This window comes from Xyrauchen texanus, chromosome 21 (genome assembly GCF_025860055.1).
Source record: "Xyrauchen texanus isolate HMW12.3.18 chromosome 21, RBS_HiC_50CHRs, whole genome shotgun sequence".
NCBI classification, from domain to species: Eukaryota; Metazoa; Chordata; class Actinopteri; order Cypriniformes; family Catostomidae; genus Xyrauchen; species Xyrauchen texanus.
Genome location: NC_068296.1, coordinates 15,979,428 through 16,007,022, shown reverse-complemented (window position 1 = coordinate 16,007,022; position 27,595 = coordinate 15,979,428). Strand labels below are relative to the sequence as shown.

At 36.0% G+C, this 27,595-nt stretch overlaps 1 protein-coding gene across 14 annotated transcripts; it reads right to left on the bottom strand.

Moving 5' to 3' along the window:
- On the bottom strand, positions 1–27,595 carry LOC127661813 (calpain-2 catalytic subunit-like). 14 transcript variants are annotated; one of them, XM_052152721.1, is made up of 22 exons: positions 27,586–27,595; positions 26,200–26,397; positions 25,055–25,124; positions 23,747–23,865; positions 19,538–19,671; positions 18,757–18,928; positions 18,359–18,442; positions 17,523–17,608; positions 17,297–17,374; positions 16,639–16,814; positions 15,154–15,419; positions 13,622–13,633; positions 13,306–13,514; positions 13,140–13,176; positions 12,784–12,858; positions 12,602–12,647; positions 9,373–9,434; positions 9,170–9,238; positions 7,665–7,743; positions 7,421–7,537; positions 6,762–6,814; positions 1–4,818 (listed from the first exon to the last, which is right to left on the bottom strand). In XM_052152721.1, exons 2-22 carry the CDS (start codon positions 26,395–26,397, stop codon positions 4,792–4,794), a joined length of 2,169 nt encoding a protein of 722 aa, XP_052008681.1. In that variant the 5' UTR covers positions 27,586–27,595; the 3' UTR covers positions 1–4,791. The 14 variants fall into 14 exon arrangements, with proteins under 14 accessions (XP_052008681.1, XP_052008682.1, XP_052008673.1 ...); XM_052152722.1 differs by lacking the exon at positions 27,586–27,595 and adding an exon at positions 27,575–27,584; XM_052152713.1 differs by lacking the exon at positions 27,586–27,595 and adding an exon at positions 27,564–27,579.

The window sequence follows — 27,595 nt, the reverse complement described above, 5'->3', positions numbered from 1 at the left end:
CACAATATATAGTCAGGACATTAATAATGTGAAAAATTACTATTACACTTTGAAAAAAAAAATGTCAGAACTTCTTAAACTACTTCAGAGTTCTCATCAAAAAATCCTCCATGTGCAGCACTAACAGCTTTGCAGATCCTTGACATTCTAGCTGTCAGTTTGTCCAGATACTACGCTACCATTACCACACTTCCTGTAGCACTTGCCGTAGATGTGGTTGTCTTGTCGGGCACTTCCCAAGCACCTTACAGTCTAGCTGATCCCACAAAAGCTCAATGGGGTTAAGATCCATAAATCTCTTTTCCAATTATCTGTGTTTCTTTGCCCACTCTAACCTTTTCTTTTTGTTTTTCTGTTTCAAAAGTGTTTTTTTCTTTGCAATTCTTCCCATAAGATCTGCACCCCTGTGTCTTCTCTTTACTGTTGTACATGAAACTGGTGTTGAGCTGGTAGAATTCAATGAAGCTGTCAGCTGAGAACATGAGGCGTCTATTTCTCAAACTAGAGACTCTGATGTACAATCCTCTTGTTTAGTTGTACATCTTGCCTTCCACATCTGTTTCTGTCCTTTTTAAGAGCCAGTTGTCCTTTGTCTTTGAAGACTGTAGTGTACACCTTTGTATGAAATCTTAAGGTTTTTTTGGTCAATTTCAAGCATTGTATAGCCTTCATTCCAATCAACAATTATTGACTGATGAGTTTCTAGAGAAAGCAGTTTCTTTACCTAATATTGACCTTAAGACATGCCAGTCTATTGCATACTGTGGCAACTAAAAAACAAACACAAAGACAATGTTAAGCGTCATTTAATTAACAAAATAGCTTTCAACTGTGTTTCATATTATGGCAAGTGATTTTAGTATGATTACTCAAGGACAAGGTGTCGGAGTGATGGGGCCTGTCTAGATTTGATCGAAAATTACTTTTTTCAAATAGTGATAGTGCTGTTTTTTTTTTACATCAGTAATGTCCTGATTATATTTTGTGATCAGTTGAATGCCACTTTGGTGAGATAAAGTACCAATTTCCTTCCTTAGTTTTTTGTGTTGGGACGCCGTTATGTCTGTGTGCGCATCATTTTGGTCTGCCACATTTTGGCAGACACTTTCACTCTATCCACAGGAAAATACTAATGTCTTTTTTTTTATACCTTACAAATACTTCTATTTTATGCAAAAGAACACCATGATAAAACATAACATGACTGATTTACAGTATATGTGTGAGGATTAATTTGTGCCCTATGAGGTTTCTGAGTCCAGACAGGGAACAGGCACATCCTTCATCCAGCACAGATACATTTGTTGTCATAGGGGCTTTTTGTCTTATATTACAGGACTAGATACAACCAAGGTGTCAAGGTTTGGCTGGTAAGCATAGTATCCTTACTAGTCAGTACCAGTATGGATTTTCATTTTTCAGATGCTAGATGCTGTAACTACACCATCTGTGCCCAAAAAGCATTTTTATCCATTGACAGACTTTATTCTGAAATAAAGAAAAAAATGTTTTGCAAGCAACTTATAAATCACAAAAAGTAGATGTTTTTACAGTGCTTACATTTATTAAAAGGCCCTGAAAAAATGTCTCATATTTTCTGCCTTTCATATCACAGCTCAGGGTAGTCGCTAGTGAAGAGCTTGGGACTCTGTATGTTCTTATTGTGCCACCAGCCAATCAACGCTGTCAACATATCAGGATATCATTTTCCTGCAGCTCCAGAGTAACTTGTCATATGAAGGTATTGAAGGCTCAGCTGATTGGCTCAAAAAACACAGGGAACTGTGAGACTATGAGCAAAGATGGATGATTTCAAATGGCATAACTAACTTTTAGATGAATGGGAATGCTAATGAATAGCTTTCTCCAGATTATACGGACATCCTAGGATACAACCGGTCATTCTGGCTCATCTCATCCTAAAGCCACTGAGCCATACTCTATGTTTACAGCCATTTTAGGGTTTGTTGACAATACATAATCATGGCAAAGCAGTTGTAAAATTAGCTATAACGTTATACTGAAATGGTTAGTAAGTGATTTTATCACACAAAAATCATGTTAACATGCATATAGTTTACCTCTTGTGGCTATACTTTTGAAATAGTGAGTATTTTAAGGTTTACTGATTGGCCCCATTCACTTCCATTGCAAGTGCCTCAATGTAACTCAGATTTTTGCTTTTTTGAAGAAAAAGGGGATAGCCAAAAATTATTATAACTATTTTTTATGCCACAAATTCTGTCGATTGAGCTTAACTCATTGTTGTATTGAGCCTGGATAAGTCCATTACCATTTATTTTCATTAAAGTTTACTTTCAAGAAAATAATATGCAATGAAAGTGAGTGGAGACCAAGGCAAACATTCTGCCTCATACCCTCTTTTTGTTCCAAGGAAGAAATAGAGTCATACAGAATTGAAACAACATGAGAGTGACTCAAACATGAAAGAAATTGAATTTTTAGATGAACTATCCCTTTACTTAGCTTAACCAGGATTTTTCAGCAGGAAAGAAAAACACAAGAACAAGTGGCTTGTAGACAAAGCAATACGCAAATGGATTATGGATTGAAAAAGTACATGATGTAACTCAGAACATATGGCAGAGGAAGTGCTTGAGTGCAGTGATGGACTACTTTTTCTAGCCGCTTCCAGAGGTGCTTGGACTGTTGCTGGGGGCAACCTCTGTGCGGTCAACTTACGGCAGGGAGGAAGCATTGTGTGAGAAAAGGTTTCTATTAATAGGAGCAGCAGGACAAGAACGTACGAGCGTGTGAGTGTGTGTGTGAGTGAGAGGTACATGAGAAGGAGGAAGCAGATTGTGAGCGTGAGACAGTTACTAGAGAGAGCTGGAGGGAGGGATGGAGGGACAGCGTAGCGGAGGAGGGAGCAATGGCGTGATGACGCTGTGCGTGGCGTCAGAGCGATAAGAATAGAGCCGGTGCGTGCAGGGCTGCTGAGACATCGCTTTTAATACCCACAGCTACTATCTCGCTCTCTGATCAATGTGTGTGATAGTGTGTGTGAGTGTGTGTGTGTGTGGAGGTGTAGACATACGCACAGCAACATTTTATATAGAAATGCCCCGTTATGAAAGATTATGACTTGTGATTTTATATTTGGAAGCAAAAATACTTTTTCAACTTTTAAAGATATTGAAGAGATACATAAATGTTCATAAGTGGGGGAAAAAATAGAGGAGGAAGTAAGAGTCATACCGTATGACAGAAAAAGCAATTACGCTCCTTGTTACAAGTGACTATAATTATGAAACCATGCTTTTAAATGCATTATTGGCCCTGCTCGATTTGACTTTTAAAAGCAAATGACAGCAGAAATGGTTACAGTCAAGATCTAGAACTCTGCACATAGCTACAAAAACAGCAATTATATTATAAAGCAGTGGTTCTCAAATGGTTTTGCTTCAGGACCCAGACTTAAAGTGGAAGTGCTGATCCATAACAGTCCCAAAATTGCTTATTGTACAAAATATCATGCCAACAGGCTGCCAACTGAAAGCACAAAACACGTTGTGGTAAATAAGCAAATAAGCCTTATTTAAAGTAGCCTTGGACGTATTTACTTTTACCTTGCACAGTTTTGTTCATGGCTTTTTGAAGATGAGGGCATGTCAAGCAACCTGTCCATGTTGACGTCTGCCTAATGTGGCTAGCTTTCTTCCAATGTCTGATGAATTTGTGCCAAAAATGAAAACATCGTTTTTGACTGGACGACCGGACTATAATGTGAAGTCTCTCTTTAACATTATAAGCCTATTTATTTTGCTATCATAACTATGCATGATTATATGGTTACATATATTATTATTTGTTATTCACATTTAAAATAGTTTTTTGCTACTCTCCAAGGTAGGTCGTGACCCACCATTTGAGAACCACTTACAGTTTAAAGATTAGGAGCATCATGTATTGTTCAATGAAACTGGATAAATGTAAGTGTAAATGTAAATGTAATGAAAATAAAATAGTGACTGTGGCGTCATGCGGCTTGTGAAAGATCCACTCAGTAGTGCTAAAATAGAGTTACATTTTCTCCCAAACAGATGGAGTTTTTAAAGTTAAAGCTCTTTCGAGTTTTAAATCAACAAACTCTACTGCCCTATCCTAAACCTGAAACCTAAACCTAACTGATAGTGTCATAAAAAGCAAATGTGAGATGAGTTTTTTTTTTATTTTTATTTTTTGTACAGTTAATGCTCTATCAAGTTTTAAAATCAACAAATTCAAAAGCAATTGCTGAAGCAAACACTTTTTGGAGCTACTGAATAATTTGATTACATTCATATGTATATGTAGTTAGTAATATAATGCAAACGTTAAAATGTATCACCATACAAGTAGATAGCATTGTGTGAGCAGCAAGGCGAAAAGTAAGTGTTTATGAACTGAAAATTTGTTTTTTAATAACAATTTGTGTGAAAGGGAATAAAGGTCATTGTTATTTTAGCGCCTCTAGTGTTCATTTTACCAGAAAACTGCCGTGATACGTAAAACGAGCCATGCAAAAATCATTGTGCAAAGATGTTAGGGTGGGATGAGGTGTGTGAAATAAGATAGTCCATTATGTATATGGACAACAATGACCTTACGTGTCCAAAGACACCTACTGATGGTACAGTGAGTGGGTGGGTGCAACTGCAGGGCAAAGGTCCAATGATGAGATATAAAGGAGGAGACAGAGAGAGATGGAGACGTAGGCCTTGGTGGATGACGTCAGAGTAGTCCTGGCCTAGCAGGTCTGTCCTGCTGAGGTGTCGTGTCTGGACAGTTTCACACGGCCAACAGCTTGAGCAGCCACTGAACAAACACCACAGAAAGGATGAGGGCTGGGCACAACTAATACACAATATTTATTATTTAAACTATCGGCTTAAATTATATGTACATAGGTAAAGATAATTATAACCTTAAATGAACACAAAAATTAACATTATTTACTAACCCCCATGTCGTTACTACTCATTATTTTCTTTCCTTCATGAAACACAAAAGGAGATGTTAGGTAGAATGTCTGAGCTTATGTTTTCCATACAATGAATGTGAATTGTGATTTATACTGCCAAGCCCCAAAAAGGAAATGAAAGTACCATAAAAGTATTCCATACAACTTATTTGTTAAGCTGTTATTCAGTGATAACTTCCTCTCTGCCATAGCTCTCAAATATAATTTGTGGTCTCGTTTTTAAAAACAATGTGTCACAATCAATTTAATTTCATTTGGAGACAATGACAACAAACCTGTCGCGATGCACCTAATAGCACAACTTCTGAATTAAACACAATGAGATCTAGTGGAGAGGAAGATTATCAGTGAATAGGACGGCTTAAATTTTGGCTTTTTATTTTTATTTTTCAAGCTTGGCAGTTCAAATCACCATCCACTTTCATTGTATGGAAAACAGATGGAACTCAGATATTCCTTTTGTGTTTCATGGAAAAACAACACAAAACGTTTTTTAAATAAATTTAATGACTATAAATAATGTTCTATTAGTTAACCTTAATGCATTCTGTACCATTAAATTACAATAAGCAATATTTTTTTAATACATATATTAATCTTGGTTAATGTTAATTTATTAAAATACTATTGTTCATCCATGTTAGTTCATATTGCATTAACCTTCGATGTCAAATGTATTTTGTATGTATATGTAATGTATATGTAGAAATTAACATTAACCAAGATTAATACTAATTGCTGTAAAAGTATTGTTCATTGTTGGTTCATGTTAAAGAAATAGTTCACCCATAAATTTTAATTCTCTCATTATTTACTTACTTTCATGCCATCTCAGATATGCACGACTTTCTTATTTCTGCTGAACACAAAGATTCTTAGAAGAATGTCTAAGCTCTGTAGGTCCTTACAATGCAAATGAATGGTGGCCAGAACTTTGAAGCATAAAACAGCGTAAAAGTAATCCACATGAACAATCAACACTAATTAATGCATTGGTTTAATATATGTCTTTTGAAGCGATGCAATCACTTTGGCTGAGAAACAGATTGATATTTAATTCCTTATGTTTCTTACTATAAATCTCCACTTTCACTTTCAGAATGTGAAAGTGGAAGTGGAGATTTACAGTTATAAAGACATCAATGTTGATCTGTTTCTTACCCACAGCTATTAGTTTGCTTCTAAAGATCACTGGATTCATATGAATTACTTTTATGCAGCCTTTATGTGATTTTGGAGCTTGAAAGGTCTGGTCACCTTCCACTTGCATTGTATGGACCTACAGAGCTGAAATATTTTTCTAAAAATCTTTGTTTGTGTTCTGCAGAAGAAAGTCAGTCATTTACATCTGGGATGGCATGAGGGTGAGTAAATGACGAGAGAATTACCTATCCCTTTAAATATTCTGTTAACTAATGTTACCATATATAACCTTATTGTAAAGGGTGTTATAAATTAAATTAATAATTTAAGAGTCAATAATGCCTAAACGTAATTATTTGGGTTTCTATTCAAACCATCTCTCTGCATTAACTAACACATTTGTGAACATTTCTGTTATTGTGTTATTGATTATTAATCTGTATATCCTTCAAGACATTTATATTGAACTTCTCTTGACTATTGCGGCACATGCATGTGGTTAATTTTCTCATTTAGCATTAATCAATGTAACATCAATAAATAATAGAAAATAGACTATTAGGATTTTGTAAGAGATTGAACTTTTTTTGATTGCACAAATTTTGACAAACAAAGCAGTTGAAAGGAATCTTACAGCATTGATGCCTTTGTCCTTCACCTCTTCGCTAGTCTCCGACTCATAAAGATCTGAGGAACAAGAATCAGCTTGCTGAATCCTTCTAATTAACATGTTTACAGACACTGTATGCACATACTCACACCGTGGCGAATGACGTTGAGGACATCTTGACAGCTTTTAGGCACACCAATAATCATGATGATAAGATGTTGTGCTGTACAATTATATTTATCTATGTTCTGGACCCCATATAATTGTATAATAACCATATACAAAAGAGACTAACAAAATTAAAACTAACAAAACTGCTAGCCAGAAAAACCACAAAGACACATTTACTCAGCAGTAACTTTCCTGCTGGAAAGATCAGCATAGCTGGTCACCAGTTGGATTCTGGTCACTTCCATATTTACATGCCAACCAGTGTCCAAAGACTTCTCATCTTAATTTTAAGCAATAAATCTCTTTTTTTAATAAAAGGAAACTTAAAAAACGTCTTTATGTGAATGTTTTGCTTGAAAATTGTGTACGTGCTATATTTCTTTAAATAAATGCCACTTGATTTGATATTTTGTAATATAACATGAAGACATTCATACATTTTTAAGTGTGGCCAAGTGTGTCCAAATACATTTTGGAACCAAGATCATAGAATAGTTAGTGGAAGGTCTTACCAAAGAGTACCTGTAGTCTAGCAACACAGGAGACAAAGCCAAAGAAGGGCAGGTAAAGTTCACCTGCGCCAAACCTCTCCCACAACAACTGAACCACAACATTGTCACACTCAACACCTGAGGCAAGAGGCAAACAGAGAAGGTGGGGCAGAAAACGTGAGTGGTGGTGAGAAGTACAGAGGCTGAAACTTTTCTTTTGTGTATAAACACAGGGTGTGGTGTGTGTGGGTGTGTGTGTGTTCACCTGCGGCATTCAGTGCCAAACTGAGTTCAAACGGGCTCATAGTTCCAGACGAATCCTCATCAAACTTGAAAAAGATTGACTGTGGCAGAAAAAAATCTGAATATCAGGGAGCAAACTCATTTTCAAAGTACAAAAAATTGTCACATTATTTTATTATAAAAATGTGGGGTTTAGCTCAGATATTACAATGCCTAATTGTTCAGAGAACCGCCAAAACAATAATAATAAAAAAGACATTTTAGCTTGCAAAGTTGTGCTCGTCCATAGACATTCATTCTAATTTTCATTTCAAGCACCACCCTTGTTGTTTCACTGAATATCTTGGCCTCTGAGTGGACTAGAAGCTCAGTTGAGGTGTCATTAGAAAGCTGAGACCATTCCCTTTGTGATGATATAAACATTTTATCATCACCATATTTTCTGATGATTTGTTTAGCATGCTTTTCCTTCTGGATGGCATATTTTGTTCTGGACATCTAGGAAATAACATTGGATTATTCAGCTAAGCAAGCTCACACACAAGGAAACAATGGCTCATATTTTAGAGAACGTCCTTAGATAAAAAAAGCTTTTAGCTATTTGGGGCTGACAGCAGGAGTAATCAGAGCATAAAAGAGACTTTTGTATTTGATGACATACAGAAATCATGTTTCACTTAGTGATTCTTTTGAAAATCTTCCAAACTGTGGTATTAGGGCAATGAAACTTTACAGTCACATTCCAGAGAGTGAGAGCTTTCATTTGATATATGACTTGTCCATGTGCTATGTGAAGGACTTTTATTTTTATATAAATATTTCTACCCATTACCTCTGTGGTGCGCTAATTTTCAACATGAATAATTTGAGACCTTATTTTGTTATTTTATGTAACATAAATGCAGAAGTGATGGTAATCTCTGAAAAGTTCAGATTCTAAGCTTTCAAATGATACCTCATATGCCTGACTTATGTATATGTAGACTTTAACGTTTTAAGTGTAAACTTTTTTGTGATATAGTGCCCCCTTTCGACCTGCCAGTGGGTCCATAGAGTTTAAGGGGTTTTTAAATTTCAAGTTATTTCTAACCAAAACCTATCAGAAGACTTGTAATACGATGCATGAATAGCACTGGCTCTTGGGTCCTTTATTAAGCTTTAAACTGAGGCACAATCCACTGGCATTTTATTGACAAGTCTATGTACATTAAAATAACACCTTTTGTGTTCCACGTAAGAAAGTAAGTCATACAGGTTTGAAATGACATGCGGGCGAGTAAATTATGACAGAATTTTTATTTTTGGGTGAACTATTCCTTTAAGACAATTATTATTATGCTACTGGGACAGAGAGCTATGTCCAATGAGTTCATAAACAGGACCAACAACAAAAACAACAACAGCAATGTTTCAAGGTCTTTTTTTCTGTGCAACCTGCTAATTGTCACACCTCAGTGTTCTACACAATATTCCCTAACACCGTGCCAAAGCTGAGAGTGACCTTTTTATGCAAGACAACTGAGATACCTGCAGATTGCGTAGGGAGGTGAGCAGCTTCTCTGCTTGAGCTCTGTTCAGTCGCCCTCTACCACCAGTCTACACACAGCCATTAAGAATATTAACAAAGAATGGCAGGAAAAGACAAAGAAAACTACATTACAGGAAACATATGAGGCACAAAAAAGGAAAATACAAAGAATAACAGAGAACAATGCTTAATGGAAGGATACATCCTCTCCAAAAATGAGCTGTCTGCAGGTCTCCAGTGGAAGCTCATAGTCTTTTTCCAACACTAAAGAAAGTTTAAATATAATAAATTTGTACAGAAACAGGAAGCATAGGGGAGTCTGTGGCTAATTGTCACACTTTATACTCCAGTGAATAATTATAAGGGTTGGTTAATTTTTGAAAGTCAATTTCTATATAGACACAAGCAATATTCTCCCAGAATATTGAAAATTCTCTCTTTATTTACCAACGCTTACGCCATTCCCATACCTGTCTGACTTTCTTTTTTACGCTGAACTCAAACAAAGATATTTAGAAGAATATCTCAGCTCTTTGGGTCCATCCAATGCAAGTGAATGGTGACCAAAACTTGGAAGCTCCAAAAAAAACATAAAGGCAGCATAAAATTAATCCAAAAGACTTGTTTAATCCTTGTCTTCTGAAGCGACCCAATAGATTTCAGGTGAAAACAGAACAAAATTGAACTAGATTTTCACTATAAATCTTGATATCAGCAGTCTCCTAGTGAATTCAAGATCGATTACACTTCCTAGTGCCATCTAGCGCTTTGCGCATGCATCACACACTAGAAAATGTAACTGAGCTTGAAATCATGATTTTGACTAGAGACTAATGGCAAGATGCACAGTGAAAAGGGAGTTATATTTTGGTCTGTTATTATCCAATATCAACTGAATCACTTCAGAGAACATTGATTAAACAACTAGAGACGTATAGATCACTTTTATGCTGCCTGTGATTTTTGGAGCTTCAAAAGGCCTGATTACCATTCACTTGCACTGTATGGACATACAGAGCTGAGATATTCTCCTTAAAATCTTCATTTGTGTTCTGCAGAAGAAAGAAAGTCATACACATCTGGGACGGCATGAGGGTGAGTAATTGATGTGAGAATTTTCATTTTTGGGTGAACTATCCCTTTAAAGTCTCCACTACAAGAAAAAGCTATTGAATTATTCCAGGTGTCTGCCCAGGAAAAACAAAAAATTAGCTTGAACACACACTGACCACTATATTGGGTAATTTGTCATCATGGATTCTTTTAGGCTTTTCAGTAAAATGTAAATGGTAAAACAAGTGTAAAACACAAAGCAATTCATGAAACAGCAAAAATGGAAATGGTAATATACAAAAATATCAAACCATTGTTTTGGCCAAATATTGTAATTGATCAATTAAACTTACACTGTTTTCACTTGTTTACATTTGTTAGCTATCCACATATTCTCAGCGAGTCAACTGTATTTCGCAAGGTGGGCAGACTTTCCGGTTGGCTAGTGGAAGTGTGATTGGTTGGTGTTTTGTGTGTAGCTGGTCTCTGCTTGCGTGTCATGTGGTTAGATTCTTGATTTTTAAATGTTGTAAGATGTCTTTAAAATTCCTCCTTCAGTGTTTGCAGATAATGATAATCCTAATAATCAAGCGAAACTAAAGTGTGATCTAAAACAGCAATGTTATGATCAGAAACCACTCGCAAAGCACTCCAGTGCTTCTTCCATCGGCTGCCTACAGAAGGATTGACTTAGGAACATCTGTTTGAAAAAAATTTGAATCATTTGTTTGTGTGCTCTTTTCACTTTATTGGTAAGAAGTGGGGATTACTTGTATTATCCACTGTTACGGTCCAGCTGAGATAGATGTCCAGAAATGGAGCACAATGTGTTACTACATAAACAATAGCATTATTGTGCTAACAGGTGTGTATGTGCTGAAAGTTCATCAGACATTTTGAGAGTTTGTTCATTTCTATTCTGCATATTTTTTTGTTTTAAAATAGCATTATTATGGAGTATAAAATGGAACGGTGTTTTTCCTGATCTGTCTGTGAGTAGTGACAATGTTTTCAACAGTTTCATGCTGTGATGCATAATGGATCAATTCTACAGTGAAAGACCACAATTATTAGATGAGACATGTTTTATCACGTCTGAAATGAATTGTTTTATGATTTTCCTCTTTCCTGCATTTTTCCTGACTGCAATTCACATTCTTTTGTTTTGAGTGTCTGTGTGCATGTCTTCCTTTAAGGGGAAAATTTGATTTGGAAAACATTAATTCAGTATTAATTAAATGTATGTGTGCAGTTCTTTTAATAATACTTACTGTTCAATAGTAGTTGCTTTACAGAGAGCATTGAACTTTTGTGTACAATGTTTATAATGTATGTCCAAATAAGTATGTTTATTTGTATTGCATGTAGTTCTTTTTGTACAGTGCAATTTATTGTGTGGCTGCTAAGACATCGTTATTTCCTACACAAGAACAATAAATTAAATCAATCAACAGGATCAGTTGTTCAGTCAACACTAAAACATTTCATTTAGGTTATTAGGTAGGAAATTATGTATATAAACTAACAATTATAAAGCTAGATTGAGTTTACTACACATTCACCTCCCACAAAATCCTGCAGCATCCTGCTGTCTGGACCTCCCCTGTATCTACAGCAAGTACATCTCGGTCCAACAATCTCTTCAGGTTCTGACTAGACTCAATATATGCTTTAAAACACCCAAAATGATCTACAACTATCAAAACATGTCCGACTTCACAACTGTGAAGTTGCTAAAAGGCTACATAGCTTTTCAGGTTAATCTGCTTAGGTTCTTCCATCAGAGGATAAAGACTATAATAACTATGGACAAAATAACAAAAATGCTTCTATATTTACAATATTTGGCCATCATCCTGAAATCCATAATCATTAGCAGAAAGGTGAGGAAGAACAATATCGCCTCGGTATAATTCTGTGATCATTTGTTTTCAAGTTTCTGTCATTTTTAATGCTGCATTAGTACATAACATAACGATTGTTTACTCTTAACCGGAAGTTCCGCCCACATCGCCCATAAAGCGTCATGGGATTCAGGAATATTGTGGATAGCAAAAATGTTTTGGAGGATAGAATTCACAAACGTCAAACCTAGGTGTTTGAATCCAACACTTAAAACCATTGCTAAGAAAATAAGACATTTGTGTTATTGTACTTTTGACTCAAAACCATATTATTACTGTGATTTTTGTGACAAATTCCACATGTGACAAGTAGCCCAGGTCTCAGTTACTACAGAGTTCATAAACCTGGCTAAACTCCATTTAAAGGGAAGCTACACAACACCTCCACCTTGTGGGAATTTATGGTAAAACAACCTTACTGTACACAATCCCTCTTGAGAGGTGACAGCTTGTGCAAGATGTGTAAATCCTGACCTGAATTCACCAGATTCATAAACTGCACAGCATTCACTCTGTCATCCTGAAAAGTGAAAAACAATGAATTGTTTGAAGTTATCTGCATAATTAATAATAAATGCAGACTCTCCGAAATGATTCATCTTGTCAATAAATATCTGTCTTGTGCAGACTACAATGGGATTGGAGGAAATGCTTACCGATCCAGCCTTCTCATCAAACCACTTTTGCACCCTAAACTGATCCTCAGGTAGGGCTGGTTTTGACATTACTGTCTATGGAGCAAGCACGCACACACACACACACACACACACACACACACACACACACACCAACACACCAACACACCAACATCTTATAGTTAAATGAAAAATATAAATATATTTCCTGCAGAATTGCTTAAAAGATAAAAGATGAATCAGTTTCTTTGGTGGCGCCAGTGAAAATATTGGCAGGGCAAGAACAAATCTGACCCCAACCGGCCAGCAGGAAAAAAAAAATCCTTATTCTTGTGCCTCAAAACTGTTTATCTTTGATTTGTTGATAGATTTCTTACCACAGTGTAGTTGTTGGTGCAGGGGAAATCCTGGAACCTGTAATGCAGATTTGAAACCTTGATATGGTTAACTGCTGGGCAGACATAAACAGCATTGTGCTATATTCACCTGTGTTCAATTTTAACATAGAGCTGACTTTAGAAATGTGTTTTTCATTCTTTGTACCCCTGTATGTTGCCGGTTTTGGTGTAAATGCGGAGGAAGAACTCCCCCTGCAGGTTGGGCCTGTATGTGGAGGCCATGATGACATAACTGCCAGGCTCAAGGTGCACCTTTCTCCACACACTCCTGATGCAACGGTACTTTCCGGAGCGGCTAACAGCACGATTTTTGGAGAAGAACTGCTGGTCCAGAGAACCTGGTATGTTCTGCAGCTAAAGGTAGAGAAAATGTCGTTATGTATATGTGTGTATATTCCAATAGTGAAGATGTATTACGAAATGTTTGAGTGTTTCTGATATTCATTGTCATTAGCTCTCACCTCAGGGGGGATCTGGAAGAGAGAAAATATAGGTAAGAGATAATGAGAAATATTGATGAATAAACAGAGGTTTACACATTTGCTTGTATGATGAATTGCTTGTTTTGTTTATCATTATTTAAGTCAATTTGGATAAAAGTTTCTACTAAATGATTTAATGTAAACGTAAGTAATATACAATTTGTATTTATAATGGCCCATTTCCGCAACATAGAAAATAAATCGTACTTTGCTAAATCAAAATTATGAAATGCAAACTCATACTTTTGAGATAAAAAGTCATAAGAAATCATAATTTTTTACTTTTCATAAATTTGATTACTTTTATTTTATAATTCAAATTTTTATATCTCAAAATTGTGGCTTTAATCTCATTATTATGATTTAGCATCTCAAAATTATGACTTTTATATCTCATTATTTCGATATTAGATCTCATAATTATGATTTTTAATCTCATAATTGACCTTTTATCTCTTTATTAAAGAGATATATACAATTTTATATCATAATTATATATTTATTTTAGAATTTTATAATTCAGATTTTTTAATCTAAATTTTGACTTTTTATTTAATAATTTTATACTTTTAATCTCATAATTATGATTTTTTATCTCATAATATCAATGTTCTATCTCATAATTATAGCTTTTTAATCTCATAATTATGACTTTTAATCTCGAAAATATGACTTTTTCTTATATAATTATGAATTTTATCTAAAATGATTACTTTTTATTTTATAATTATTACTTTTTATCTCAAAATTCTGATAATTATTCTCATAATTATAACTTTTTACATTAAAATTATGACTTTGTTTTGATTTATTTTGATCTACCAAAGCATCATTGTTTTTTATGTGGAGGAAATGGGCTTTCATAACAACTAGATCAGGGGTCTTCAAAATTCACTAAAATAGAAGCAATACACGGTATAGCTCGGTAGATGACAAATAACATGTCCAATAGCTTTTTTTCCCCAACAATATGTTATGTTAAAATATGTATGCATGCATAAGAGAACATTTGTATTTTAGGTGCTGGGACAAGTCACCATTTTATCACCTTATTTTGATCGCCTTTCTAAAAATGTTATAGAAGTACAAATAAACCAATGTCTCAATTAATATGAGTTCATGTGAACTGCAAGTATGATAATTACTGGGTAACATTTTATAATAAGGTTTGCATTAGGTACCATTAATAATGTATAATACAATTTTCCGGCATTTAATAATCTTGGCTAATGTCAATTTATAAATCACAATTTTTTTATTGTTTGTTCATGTTAGTTCATATTGTATTAACTAATGTAAATGTAATAAATGTTATAAAAGTATAAGTAAAATGAACATAAACTAAGATTCAGTGTTAGTTCATATTAACTGATGTACAGTAAACTGATGTTAACAAATACAAGGAAATGTGTGGAGCAAATGCAATAATCCACCAGCCTCATCTATATATCACAATTTTCTCATTGCAAGAGTATCTCTAGCACTGTGGTATGATCTCATCTGTCTCTCACCTTGTAGATGTGGAAAGCGATGTAGAGGAAGTTGACTTTATCTTTCTGTCTGCGGTTTTTCTGGAGAAGCTCCACCAGTACTGTAGACTTCTTCTTTTTCTCTCCCGGTTTGTTCGTCTTGATCACAGGAGCCACCACACCACCACCTTCTTCATCCTCTTCTCCTTCACCCTCCTCTTCCTCATGCTCATCCTCTCCATAGTCAAAGTTATCCACATCTTTCTCAGACAGAATCAGCTGGAACTGAGGGTTTTTCCAGAACGATCCTGCAGGGAAGAAAAAGAGGAAGGATTTCAAGCAAAGGAAGAAGTTAGATTGATTCCTACAAATCTAAGAACATATGAACATACAAACATGCTGCCTTTGTGTGATTTCTGGAGCTTAAAAGTTCTGGCCACCATTCACTTGCATTAAAAGGGACCTACAGAGCTGAAATATTCTTCTAAGTATCTCTTTTGTTAAGCAGAAGAACGAAAGTCATACACATTTGTGGATGGCATGAGGGTGAGTAAATGATGAAAGAGAATTTTCACTTTTGGGTGAACTATCCCTTTAATTATTTTATTTGAGAGTGTATAACAACTTAAATTACATTCTGTTCATTACACAAAGTGACAAAGTGCACTTGGAATACAGTGCGTAAGTTGTATCTATTACTTTATCTGTAGTTTTATGTTAAATATTTTTTATCTTGATGGACTAGACTCAATATTCATTGTCATTATGGCAAATAAACCCTGTGAAGACTTTTAAAAAATTCGGCTTTTGCATTCCACGGAAGAGACAAAGCCATACGAGTTTGGAATTAAATTACTTTGAGTAAATAATAACATAAGTTTTATTTTGGGGTGAATTATTCCTTTGAAGCAAGTGTAATTTGTATTATTATGTGGCTTGTATTTTGCATTAAAGTTAGTGAAATCCTGTCTAGTGAGTTTGTCTTTTTTTTTTTGTCAGATTTTGCATTAAAGGGGCAGTGGTGGCTCAGTGGTTGAGGCTCAGGGTTACTGACCAGAAGGACAGGGGTTCAAGCCCCAGCACCACCAAGATGCCACTGTTGGGCCCTTGAGCAAGGCCCTTAACCCTATCTGCTCCAGGGGTGCCGTATCATGGCTGACCCTGCACTCTGACCCCAGCTTAGCTGGGATATGTGAAAACTAATAAATTTCACTGTATATATGCAAAATGTGTGTATAATGTGTGACCACAATAAAGGATTCTTCTTCTTCTAAAGCTAATGATATCTGTATTGTTGGATGGGTTGCATTTTGCATTAAAGCAAGTGAATATGGGACGTATTTTGAAGTGAAATCTGTTTTATTAGATGGGTTATATATTGCACAAAACGCACATGAATGATATAAGTGCTCTTTCATTTTGCTCTTGGTGAGAATAGTTGCTTTGTCTGTGTTTTTTTCCCCGATTTTTTTATTTTGCTCTTTGTATGAATGGGCCTTAACTTCAAACACATAAACATCCACTTACTTGGGTATCGGCGGCTGCCCCCTGCAGAACACATGGGGACCCACGTGCCCTGATGCGTGCTCAGGGTCCAAGAGGGTGTGGTTGTGTCATCACTCGTCTCCCCCGTCATAGAGTCTGGGTTGACACTGCACATTTCCACTGTATTAAACAGTCGACAAAAGTCCTCTATTCCAATCCTGCAAAACATGTTTGTAAGCACATACACAGGCAATTTTGAGACAGTCGCATAATTGTATCCATTTCCATTATGAGGAACATGTCCCCATAATCAACATGACATAGCATTTTTAACCAAATGAAATTCCGTGCTGTGACATATTTACGAGTGAAACAGGGTATTCAATAAGAATTTTTTTAGGGCAGGACTTGATTTTATTCATTAGGAATTGATTAGGTCATAAAAAGTCATCTTTATATGACAGGTCGGTGTAAAGATTGTTGTTTCACATGCAGAGCAGGCTATTACATTTTGATGAGAGATTACAAAGATACACATTAGTTTCTTTGGCATAATATGCACCAGTGAATCGATTAAAATAAGACAACAAACATGTTTAAGGAAAGTAAATAAGGTCAATTTTGTTAATGCTGACTGTGTATGAGTTACAGATGGGAATGATTGAAAAAAAAAAGAAGTGTACTGCAAACATTTACCAACCAGAATTCTCCATCTTCAACTTTGGCCAACTCAAGCCTGGTCTTTTGAGCATTGTCTATAAAGTCCCAGTCTTTACACCTGCGCACACACGCACGCACGCACTCACGCACGCACGCACGCACACACACACACACACACACACACACACAACACACACAATTAGTCCTTAGAAGCCCTATGACATCAACTCTGTTTTAACAAAATGAGCTGTTGAGGTCTTTCTCACTTGTCACTCCAGGGTCCACAGTACTCAACAAACCCCCAGGGATTTCGCAACCTCACCAGCAAGACTTCATCTGAGCCCTTCTGGACCTACAAAAAAACCATTTCATAATTTCATACCACAAGGTCATATGAGAACCGAAAGGGTGGATCTCACGAAACCGGTCAATAACATACCCAAATCATATTTCACTGCAAAATCAAAAGAAAGAAACAAGAGATTACATATTGTTTTAAGAAAATTAAGCCTATTGAAGGACCATTAAGATTGCATTATAGCATTATTACAATGACAGCCCACCCCCTAAAATTCTCAGAACCATAAAGCAAAAAATATATATAAATAATAATAATAAATACATAAAAAAATCTCTCTTATATGTAAAAAACATAATGCTACATTATTAACATGAAAAAGTATGTACATATTATGGGAGTATCTGTGGTTTTGCATTTAATTTATGCTAATTCAAATAAAAGAAAAATAACTATAAATAATGTATAACAGTAATAAGAAACACCATTGAGAATAATTGTGAGAACTGCACAAATCTCAAGAGTAAATGTTCAAATACCTTACAGAATGAGAATAAATGTAATGTCACAATGCAAAAAACAGTCTTAATATTCATTAATTAGCCTTCATTTTCTTTAAGTGAAACATCATTTATTTTCTCCATTTGATTTTGGGGTAAAATGTGACCTGGACATGTTTTAATAAGTTTCACTCTCATGGGTACTTATTTAATCAAATCACTAATAACTATTTATGCTCATTTATGTTAAATATATTTGTATGTGCACTATAATATATCTGTATGTGTATGTCCTGGTACATACCTTATTTGAGTTAGTAATGGCATAGGCATGGCCTTTAATTAGACCATCTGATGTCACAGTGCCAATGTCCTTCACACTCGTAGCCTGCACCAAAACAAAACACAACATATGTCACACAGAATGTGTGTGGGCCTATACTTTTTATACACAATATGCATACATATACCATATATAATGGAATTTACATATGTGCATGTGTTACTTTGCACTCTAATCTGTCTTGGATAATATTATTCAGATGTAATTGAAACTTTGTAATGCAGCACTTTTCATACTACTGTTTCCTTATGATGTATTATTCCTCTTTTGTATGTAGCTTCGGGTAAAACCATCTGCCAAATGAATAAATGTAAAAATGTAAATGTACTTTGTGTTTGTTACTGCATATGTGTCTGTACTTGTATAAAGCAGCTAATTAGGCTACTCCTGGCCAGGGCAGCAGTAATGGCTCTCCAAAGCATGCGTGGGGGCCGGGAAGACACAGGGAGGGAGCAGGCAATACCCCCCGTGAAGTCCTCCATTCCCTCTGAGATAATTCCCCCCTTCAGACTGCCATAGGAACCAATGATCCTTAAAACACAGACAGGCAACAAACACACACACATACTCTTAGTGAAGGGTACATTCAAATTTTAATATCACGCTCCCTTCAGAGTCCCTACATTAGGAGCTCTGTCCTTCATAGTGAGTAGGGCATAGGGAAGATCACTTTCGATGGGAATTCACCCATTCATTCTTTAGGTCCTTCAGTTCTTAGTTCACCCCAAAATAAAAATACTGGCTTAATTTACTCACCCTCATGTTGTTACATACTTGTGTGACTTTCTTTCTTCTGTGAACAGAAAATGAGATGTTAGGCAGAATGTTCAGTCACCATTCACTTTCATTGTAAGTAAAAAAACAAAATAAAAATAAATATAAAATGCAATGAAAGTGTATGTGACTGAGGCTGTCAGTTCCAAACATTCTGCCTGTCGTGTCTTTTTGTGATGCACGAAAGAAAGAAAGTCACCTGACCTATTGACCTAAGGGTAAGTAAATGGTGACATCATTTTCATTTTTGGGTTATCCATCCCTTTAAACAGTAAAAGGAACAATGTTCTTAACATAAGCTGTGTCACTAATGAACCTTTACAGTCATACGCACACACAGTCAAAGATACATATGCTGAAACTGACTTAGCATAAGCTTTCTCCACCAGGGCGCTCCAGAACTCGTTGGAGGTGCGAGAGTAGCTGAAAAGCAGACGGCCCTCTCTCACAGGCAGCTTGTCATCCACTACCACCTCCACCCACTCACCATACTGCCAGAACTACACCACAGAGAGAGAGAGAGAGAGAGAGAGAGAGAGAGAGAGAGAGAGAGAATATTACGCTTGCTCTGTAAGCATACTTGGGTTTCGATATACATGAGAAAGTGGCATGTTGTGCTGCTTTATGGTTCTCTGATTTGTCTTTGTCTTCATTGTCCAATTTTATTATTGTCTATACTGTGGAGTCCAAAAGTCGAATTTAAAAAAAACTTTGAAATTAGGAAATAAACAAAGTTTTAGGGTTTTTTACCAATCAAACTAATTTTACATTTGTTTTTAAAACAAACAGACACTATGATTTAAAATGTATTTAAAAATTAATAAGAAATACAAATTACATAAGAAATCATGCAGGGATAACATGGATCATCAGGTTTTGCATAAACTTGTGGAGTCCAGCTCCAGTGCATGCTGTCAGTAAAGCAAGGGTGACATACCATATTAAAATTAAACTATTCCCTCAAATAAATTTGTTTAAATATATTATTAAATTAGAAAAATGCTAAATAGAAGCATTTTCACTAGTGTTCTCAGACTTTTGAACCCCACTTTATGTGTCCTCTGTTTTGATGTGAAGATAAGAGGAAAACTTATTGTAATGTTAGACAGGCAGGCATGGACCTGTGTTGGCCTGCGGGTAGCACCATGTGTGTGTTCACGTGTCTGCGTCCATGTCCTTGGGCTATGGTAACAAGTATAGACATTTCAAGCACTGTCCCCCAATAGATAGCCCTCCCCCTTCTTCAATCCTCTACCTCCTTGTTTTCACGTTTCTCTTCTGTTGCTCTCTTTTGATGTGTCTTATTTCATTCTTCCACTCTCTAACAGTCCTGGATTAGGTCTAGTCATGTTGGGCATACCTGCTCAGCCTCTTAAAGTAATACCATGGTAGGGAGGAAAATAATTACATGATGAGAATGTCATAATTCCCTGCCATAACAATTAAATTACACAAAGCAATCTTCCATAAGAGCACTTTAGTGCTAATATGTTTTGATAGCTCAATATTTGCAAACATTTAATCTCCAGTTTACAACCACACAAACAAAAGTGAGACAAGAGCTGTAGTGGTTTGTTTTATTACAAGCCATTTCAAAGTGAATTCTCTGAAATAATTAGCATTGTAGTAATCATTTTTCTTGCAGTGTCTCAATCGTCACTTTGTGCTTTAAAAACTGTATATAGCTGAGAAAGTGAATGAACTACTTTATTAAAGGTAGACTAAATTGAAAATAAAATACAATTCTGTCAGCCTTTACTCACCCTCATGCTGTAGACCGATTTATCGGTTTTACCAATTAATCGGTGCTGATATTTTCATTATTTGGAACTATCGGCAACTATTGGCATAGATTTTTGCTGATAACCCGATAGTTCCAAAAAGCAACTATCAACACAGATTAATTGGTAAAACCGATATATCGGTCTACCTCTACTTTCATTGTGTGGAGAAAAGATGTAGTGAAAGTGAATGCCTTTACTCACCCTCATGTTGTTCCATACCTGTACACCTTTCATTAAATTTTACTGCATCTTTTCTCCACACAATGAAAGTAGAGGTATAGCGGTTTTACCAATTAATTGGTACAATTGTGGTAAACAGTTGGTAATTGGTAGCTGATAGTTGCTTTTTGGAACTATCGGTTATCTGCAAAAATCTATGTCAATAGATGCCATAGTTTTTTTTTATTCATCTGTGTTCTTTTGAAAATATATATATTTTTTAATTGAAGCGAGGGCATGCAAAGAAAAATGTGACTATAAAGAAATGTCACTCATCAGCACATACATTGTATCTCCAACTTCATATTGTGAAGAATAATACAGTATATAGGCTATAAAAGCTTAATTTGGTGAATATTAAATATAAAGCATTGCAATGGGGCCAAGTCTACATAATTTCAAAATAAGAGTCCCTGGTTTGTTTCAGGCTTGTTTAGTGTTAAAAGTCTCATGTTATGCTCCCAGTCATCTTTTTTTTTTAAATTATTATTATTGGGGTTTTGGTTGAAAAATAAACCATATGTAAGATTTTTTATATTTTGTTTTTGACTCAGGCCTCTATGTCTGTGCCGACTGACAAAATGTTGTAACATTCTATGAATCCATTTTTAAAACGATCAGCCGATTAATCAGTTATCTGCCTTTCCACCACCAAAGGTATCAGCAAAATCCACTATCAGTCATTAATGTTACTCTTGAACCTAAATTGAAACTTTCTGTTTTAAATGTATCTCTATTTAGAGGGTATTGTTGAATAACAACAAAAAGTGTGCAAGAGTGAAAGCAGACAAAAAAGGATCATTCTGGCCAAGCACATTTAAGGCTGTGAGGGAACTGAGATTAAAGTTGCAGTAAACAAGATCACATAAGAAAACAATAAAAATAACATGATCTAAAACTGTTGTCCAAGATGAGGCTCTTCTGATGTTGTATTCTATTCTCAAGAGAGAAGATAGTTTTCCATCAACAAAGCAGGAACACCATGTTTCTTCTCTGTGAATGGAAAACAGACTTGAATTGAATTATGATAATCTGTGCCAATGTGGTGTGTGTTTGAAGGGGGAGGGGCATACAGATGCACATGTCATTGGGACAAAAGGAAGATGACGGGAGGTTGGAGGAGCTGTTTCTGGAATGAGCCTCAGCAGTTATGAATGTTCAAGTCAAAGAAGTGTGATTCTAATTACTGTTCCATCGGATGAACCACAACTCCAGGAATAAGTAAATCTAGACACATATTTACACAAAACACAATCAAACGAGGACATAAATTCTGGATCAATTCCACTACTTTTAACAGACCCCCCAATTGAGCTAAAATAACAAGCCCTTTTATGTAAAATGTATGGTGACTAGCTCTCTCATTCTATACATCATTCACAAATCTCAGTAATTAATTGTGCTTGTGGATGAGAAACATGACATATTCAACTAATTCTGAAGCCTAACCTCATAAATTCATAATTGTTGTTATTATATGATATGGTTTTCGAGACTTTTATAGTGCTTTTAGTTTATTAAAAAAGCCTTAGTCCCCACTCATTGCAATCACATGGAAAATGGCAAACAGTACAATACTTAATTTCTTCTTTGGTATTACACAGAAGAAAGTCAAACAAGTTTGAAATGATATGAGAGTGAACTATCAGGGCTCAACAATAAGCATGGACCATTGTCCTAGGTTCAGTGTGAGAGACTTTCGAGCCAGTTGATGGCACCATGACCAGAAAATGCTGTGTTGTCACTAGCCTCAATTTTGTATTATTATTGATGATATGAAAAATGTTTACATGCTGTAATTAAAAGTTTGGCTAAATCTTCTGCCGTTGTCATGTGGACTCTTTTAATAACAGGGTTAGTGTTATAGGCGTATTCAATTTACATCAAGCTTTAATGACAAGATAAACATAAATTGCCAATGCATTATAAGACTTTTTATAACCAATTTATAACTATAAATCAAATTGAATGCTGATGTTAATTTGCTGATGTTTAAAATCTCAACATTATTATTCTTTCTGGCTGTCGTTCAGTCTCTTTCGTGCACACACTGGGTCTCTCTAGCAAGATTTGTTTTTGATACTGGTTAAGATGACAAAGAGAGAGCGTTTTCCAGTGATGCGAAGAGATATTGTCACTGACTCGCTGCTTGCGGGTGAAGTCTCCATTCTCTGTACAGTAAATCCGCTCCCGTGTTTATTATGCCTGGGACATGTGTTGTGCGTAATAAATAAGTGTGCACTGCTCCACACAATCAGTTTCTGTGCTAGGATGTGCAGTCGAGTCGAGTGTGTAACTCCTGGAAATTTATATATGTCAATTTTAGCCACAGGAATTAGGGAAAAGCATTAGTAAAGTTTCAGGAAGTGAAAAACAACAACAGCAACAAAATACAGATACTGCAGTAAATCATGACATATATACACACATATACACACATTTCATGGCATAAAAATGTTGGTAGGGCAGGTAAAAATCTGGACTGCTGACCCAAATGTAGCGTCAAGAAAAAAAATCTTTATTGTCGAGCCCTGACTATTCCTTTAAATCCAGTTTTCACTCACACCCTTACCTTGAAATGGAAGATGCCAGCATAGGATTCACTCAGGCTCTGTCCAGATGGAACCACTTTGACAAACAGCGTAGGGTGCATGGTGAGACAGGACAGGGCAGCCAGCAGCCAGCAGTTACCTGTAACAGATGAGAGACTCTGTTAAAAGAAACACATAAATTCCATTTACATTTATGACCACAAACATATAACTATGAACACAAATCCACAGCAAGGCTCTGAAGAGGCAGCAGACATGCTGTCTGTCTTACACATGCAAACACAAACAGTGCCATTCCTATGTAACAGGTAACAGCTGTTCATTTGCCCCATGTGTAGAAAACAGAAAATAAATGAATTCCATGTGACACATCACAGAACACATTCACACACAAAAAAAAAACACCACCAACTCCCATAGGAATGACACCAAACAGAACTTTACAATCGGGCAAGACCAATTAATCTTCCAACACCTAAAATATAACGGCCTGAATATATTGATGTGGAAACTCACTTGAAAACAAAAATAAAAATTTCTGCTTGAAGTGCCAAGATTGAAGCATTCTTTGGCTAGATTTACATTCAAATTAGATTATTTACATGTGTTTGCTATTGTGATGAAGCATTGCTACATTCATATATTATTTAGAGAGAGTGGCAAACACGCACATCATGATTTAAGCAAAGATCTTCATTCCTTTGATACAAGATGTCTGAATCACACTTCTTTGCATGTCTATTATGAAAAAACTATGGCTAAATGTTGAATTTTGCTATGAATGGTACCAAATCACCACCAGATGTAGGGAGATTGAAAGAGAGGGATAAAGCAAAACAATAAAGCAATACCCGCTGTGCACAACAATTGTTATTCTTTAGGTGGGTGAAAATGGGGGTGGGGGGAGGTAGGTTTGTGCAGATGATGCCAATCCGGCCTCTCGTTTTTCCTCCCGCTTTCATCCCTCCCTGCCTATTACATTTGTCATGTTTTAGATGTGAGTGGCCTAAGGCAGCTCTGTGTTGCATATCTCAGCAGGGATTCTGCAGGAGGTTCTGAGATCAGCATAGAGTCTAGCGGCTAGAGGGGTAGAATGGGAATAGTACATTAAGCATTATAAGGAGATCTGGTAGAAGAAGATGGGGGGCATCTGCATTATAAGGAGGGGAAGAGTGGGAGTGTCGCCAAAGACGGATATTTCTCTGATAGAGCTCACGCCTTGAGGGTGCTTTCGGGTGATTTGGTTTCTGAGAAGTGCAGTAAAGCGTTATCCCATTATCCTGGCATAAAATATGAACAAGCATGCACTAACACGGGCGTGGACTCACCCAGCTGGCCCTGGCAGATATCGGTGCTGCCCATGGTGCCCTCAACAAAGACAGCATTGCTTGTGATTTCCTGAAGTGGGGGAGAGTTGGGGAAGGAAGAGGTGTGGACAGTCAGAACATTCTGGTTTGAGTCGCCCCCCCCACACACACACACTCTATAATGGATGACCCCCCTTGCTTGACTGATACATGGGGCAAATGTGTAGCTGTGCCCCTGGATGCATGTATGGGAGAAATCATCTCCAGCTTCAGGGTCCATGTATCTATCCGTCTCCAATGCCATTCACTTGGTTTTGTCTTAAATGTTCAGCCAAAAAATGTCATTCGGTCATCATTTACTCACCCTCATGTTGTTCCAAGCCTGTTTCAACTTTCTTTCTGCCGTGGAACCCAAAAGTAGACAGAATGACAGCCTTGCTCACAATTATTGTGTGGAAAAAAGATGCAATGAAAGTAAATGGTGACTGAGGCATTTAGTTAGTGAAGCTATCTCCTTTTGTGCTCCACTGAAGAAATAAAGAAAGTCATATGGATTTGGAACAACATAAGGGTGAGTAAATGATAACAGAATTTTAACTTTTGGTTCAAACCATTCAAAACAACTTCACCGGGAAATTAATTTGCATTACAGAATGGGGGAAAACAATACTAAGTATGTTTTAATGCATTAAACCCAAATTCACCTTGAGAAACGATATATTTTATTTTTTTACTTTTTGCTCTTATTTCCCATTTCTTTAATTTGCCTAAATCCAGTTGGGCTTGTTTCTCTTCTCTTCTAACACACTTTCTTTTTTCCCCCTGAATCTTCCCTAAGGGTAGAAATTCCCCATACATTTTTGTGAAAGGAAGAATCTTTTCTATCAAGCCAGAGCATATACTAACTGGTGATCAATGACAAATTCTCCTGTTTACCTACATATATTTTGATGCTTAATTCAATTAAATAGTAACACTTTATACTTATTGTCAAATATAGTCCAAAATGACTGATGAATTTATGAAAGTTATTGTACATCGACACCAATTAAAATTATGTAAATGCATGGCATATGCATACTGTCAAATACTCCTTCTGGGGGAAAGTCAATTACATCTGTCAATCAAAAAACTATTGTCATAAAAGGATAAGTATAGTATGTTACCTTTGGTCGCAGCCACTTGACTGCCTTTTTCGGATCAGGATCCACTGGCATACCGAGAGAGGTTTGATTCGCTGCAAAAATTGGGTCTGAGAACAGAACGCCAGATTTGAGACACTTTTCCAGTAGACTGTCATAGTCTTGATCCTTGAACTTCACCGGATTATCAATGGAACCTCGTTCAGAGTCGCTTCCAGACATCTCGAAAAAGTTCAAAATAGACGATGAGCTAGCGTCAGTTTTGTCACTCCTTGCCTGTGCAAAAGTTTTAGGTCAAAAAAGTTGGGAGCTCCACAACCCCTCCAGTGCACACGCTCTCATGTATACAGCACTGGGGTGGGGTTGGTAACCTGGGACGAGTAGCCTATATGATAATGTGTTAATTTATTAAACGAGGGATTTTATTATTATTATTATTAGTTAGGAAAATGTTTACACAAACATGTACATGCATAGCATTATATGTAGATGACATCACTTAAGAGGAATTTGTAAACATATCATCATAGTGCTTTACACAAACTTTGTACTTTTTGTTATTTAACATCCTTAAAGATTGCAAAAAAATGTCAAATTCTACAATGAATATCTGGAAAATTGGGATGAGTGTGTATTAACCAAAGTATTTAATCTCACCAAATATCAACTATGGCGTGACGCTCTTTTTTATTTTTATGATAAACATTAAAAATGGTAAATAAATAATAATAAATAAAAAAATAAAACTCGTTAAAAGCTGCAATTCTTGAAAAAAAAAAAAAAAAAAAAAGTGGTATTGCATAAGTAGTTTGGAATAACCTTTTGAAACTATTTTATTTTAAAATATTATGGTATTTCAAAAAAATTATAACAGAAAATAATCACTTTTAAATTAACTATTACGTTGTGTACACTTCCGTGTATTCAATGTAGAAGGAAAGTATTTTAATATACCACATTACATTTTTTAAGAAATTAAATCAAGTCGTTAGATTGACGCGTGTGATTTTTAATTAAACGATATATTTTTCTCATTTAAGGTTTCTCATTTTTATCTCCTCGGACAACCTTATTTTTCAATGGCCAATATATCACTCCTGTTAAGTAAAAACAAATCTGTAATTGATGACCATTATCAGCAAACATGAGAGCGCAAATAAGAGCCAGCTAGTCGTTGGTAGGCATTTTAGGACTTATAGACTAATCTCAAAAACAGCTGTTTGTTTGTTTGTTTGTTTAATATATAAAGGGTAATTCACTTCGACACATATCGACTATCTGTTGTATGTGCAATAAAACACACGCACTCACCAGGCACTCACCAGGCACTCACCAGGCACTCACCAGGCACTCACCAGGCACTCACCAGGCACTCACCAGGCACTCACCAGGCACTCACCAGGCACTCACCAGGCACTCA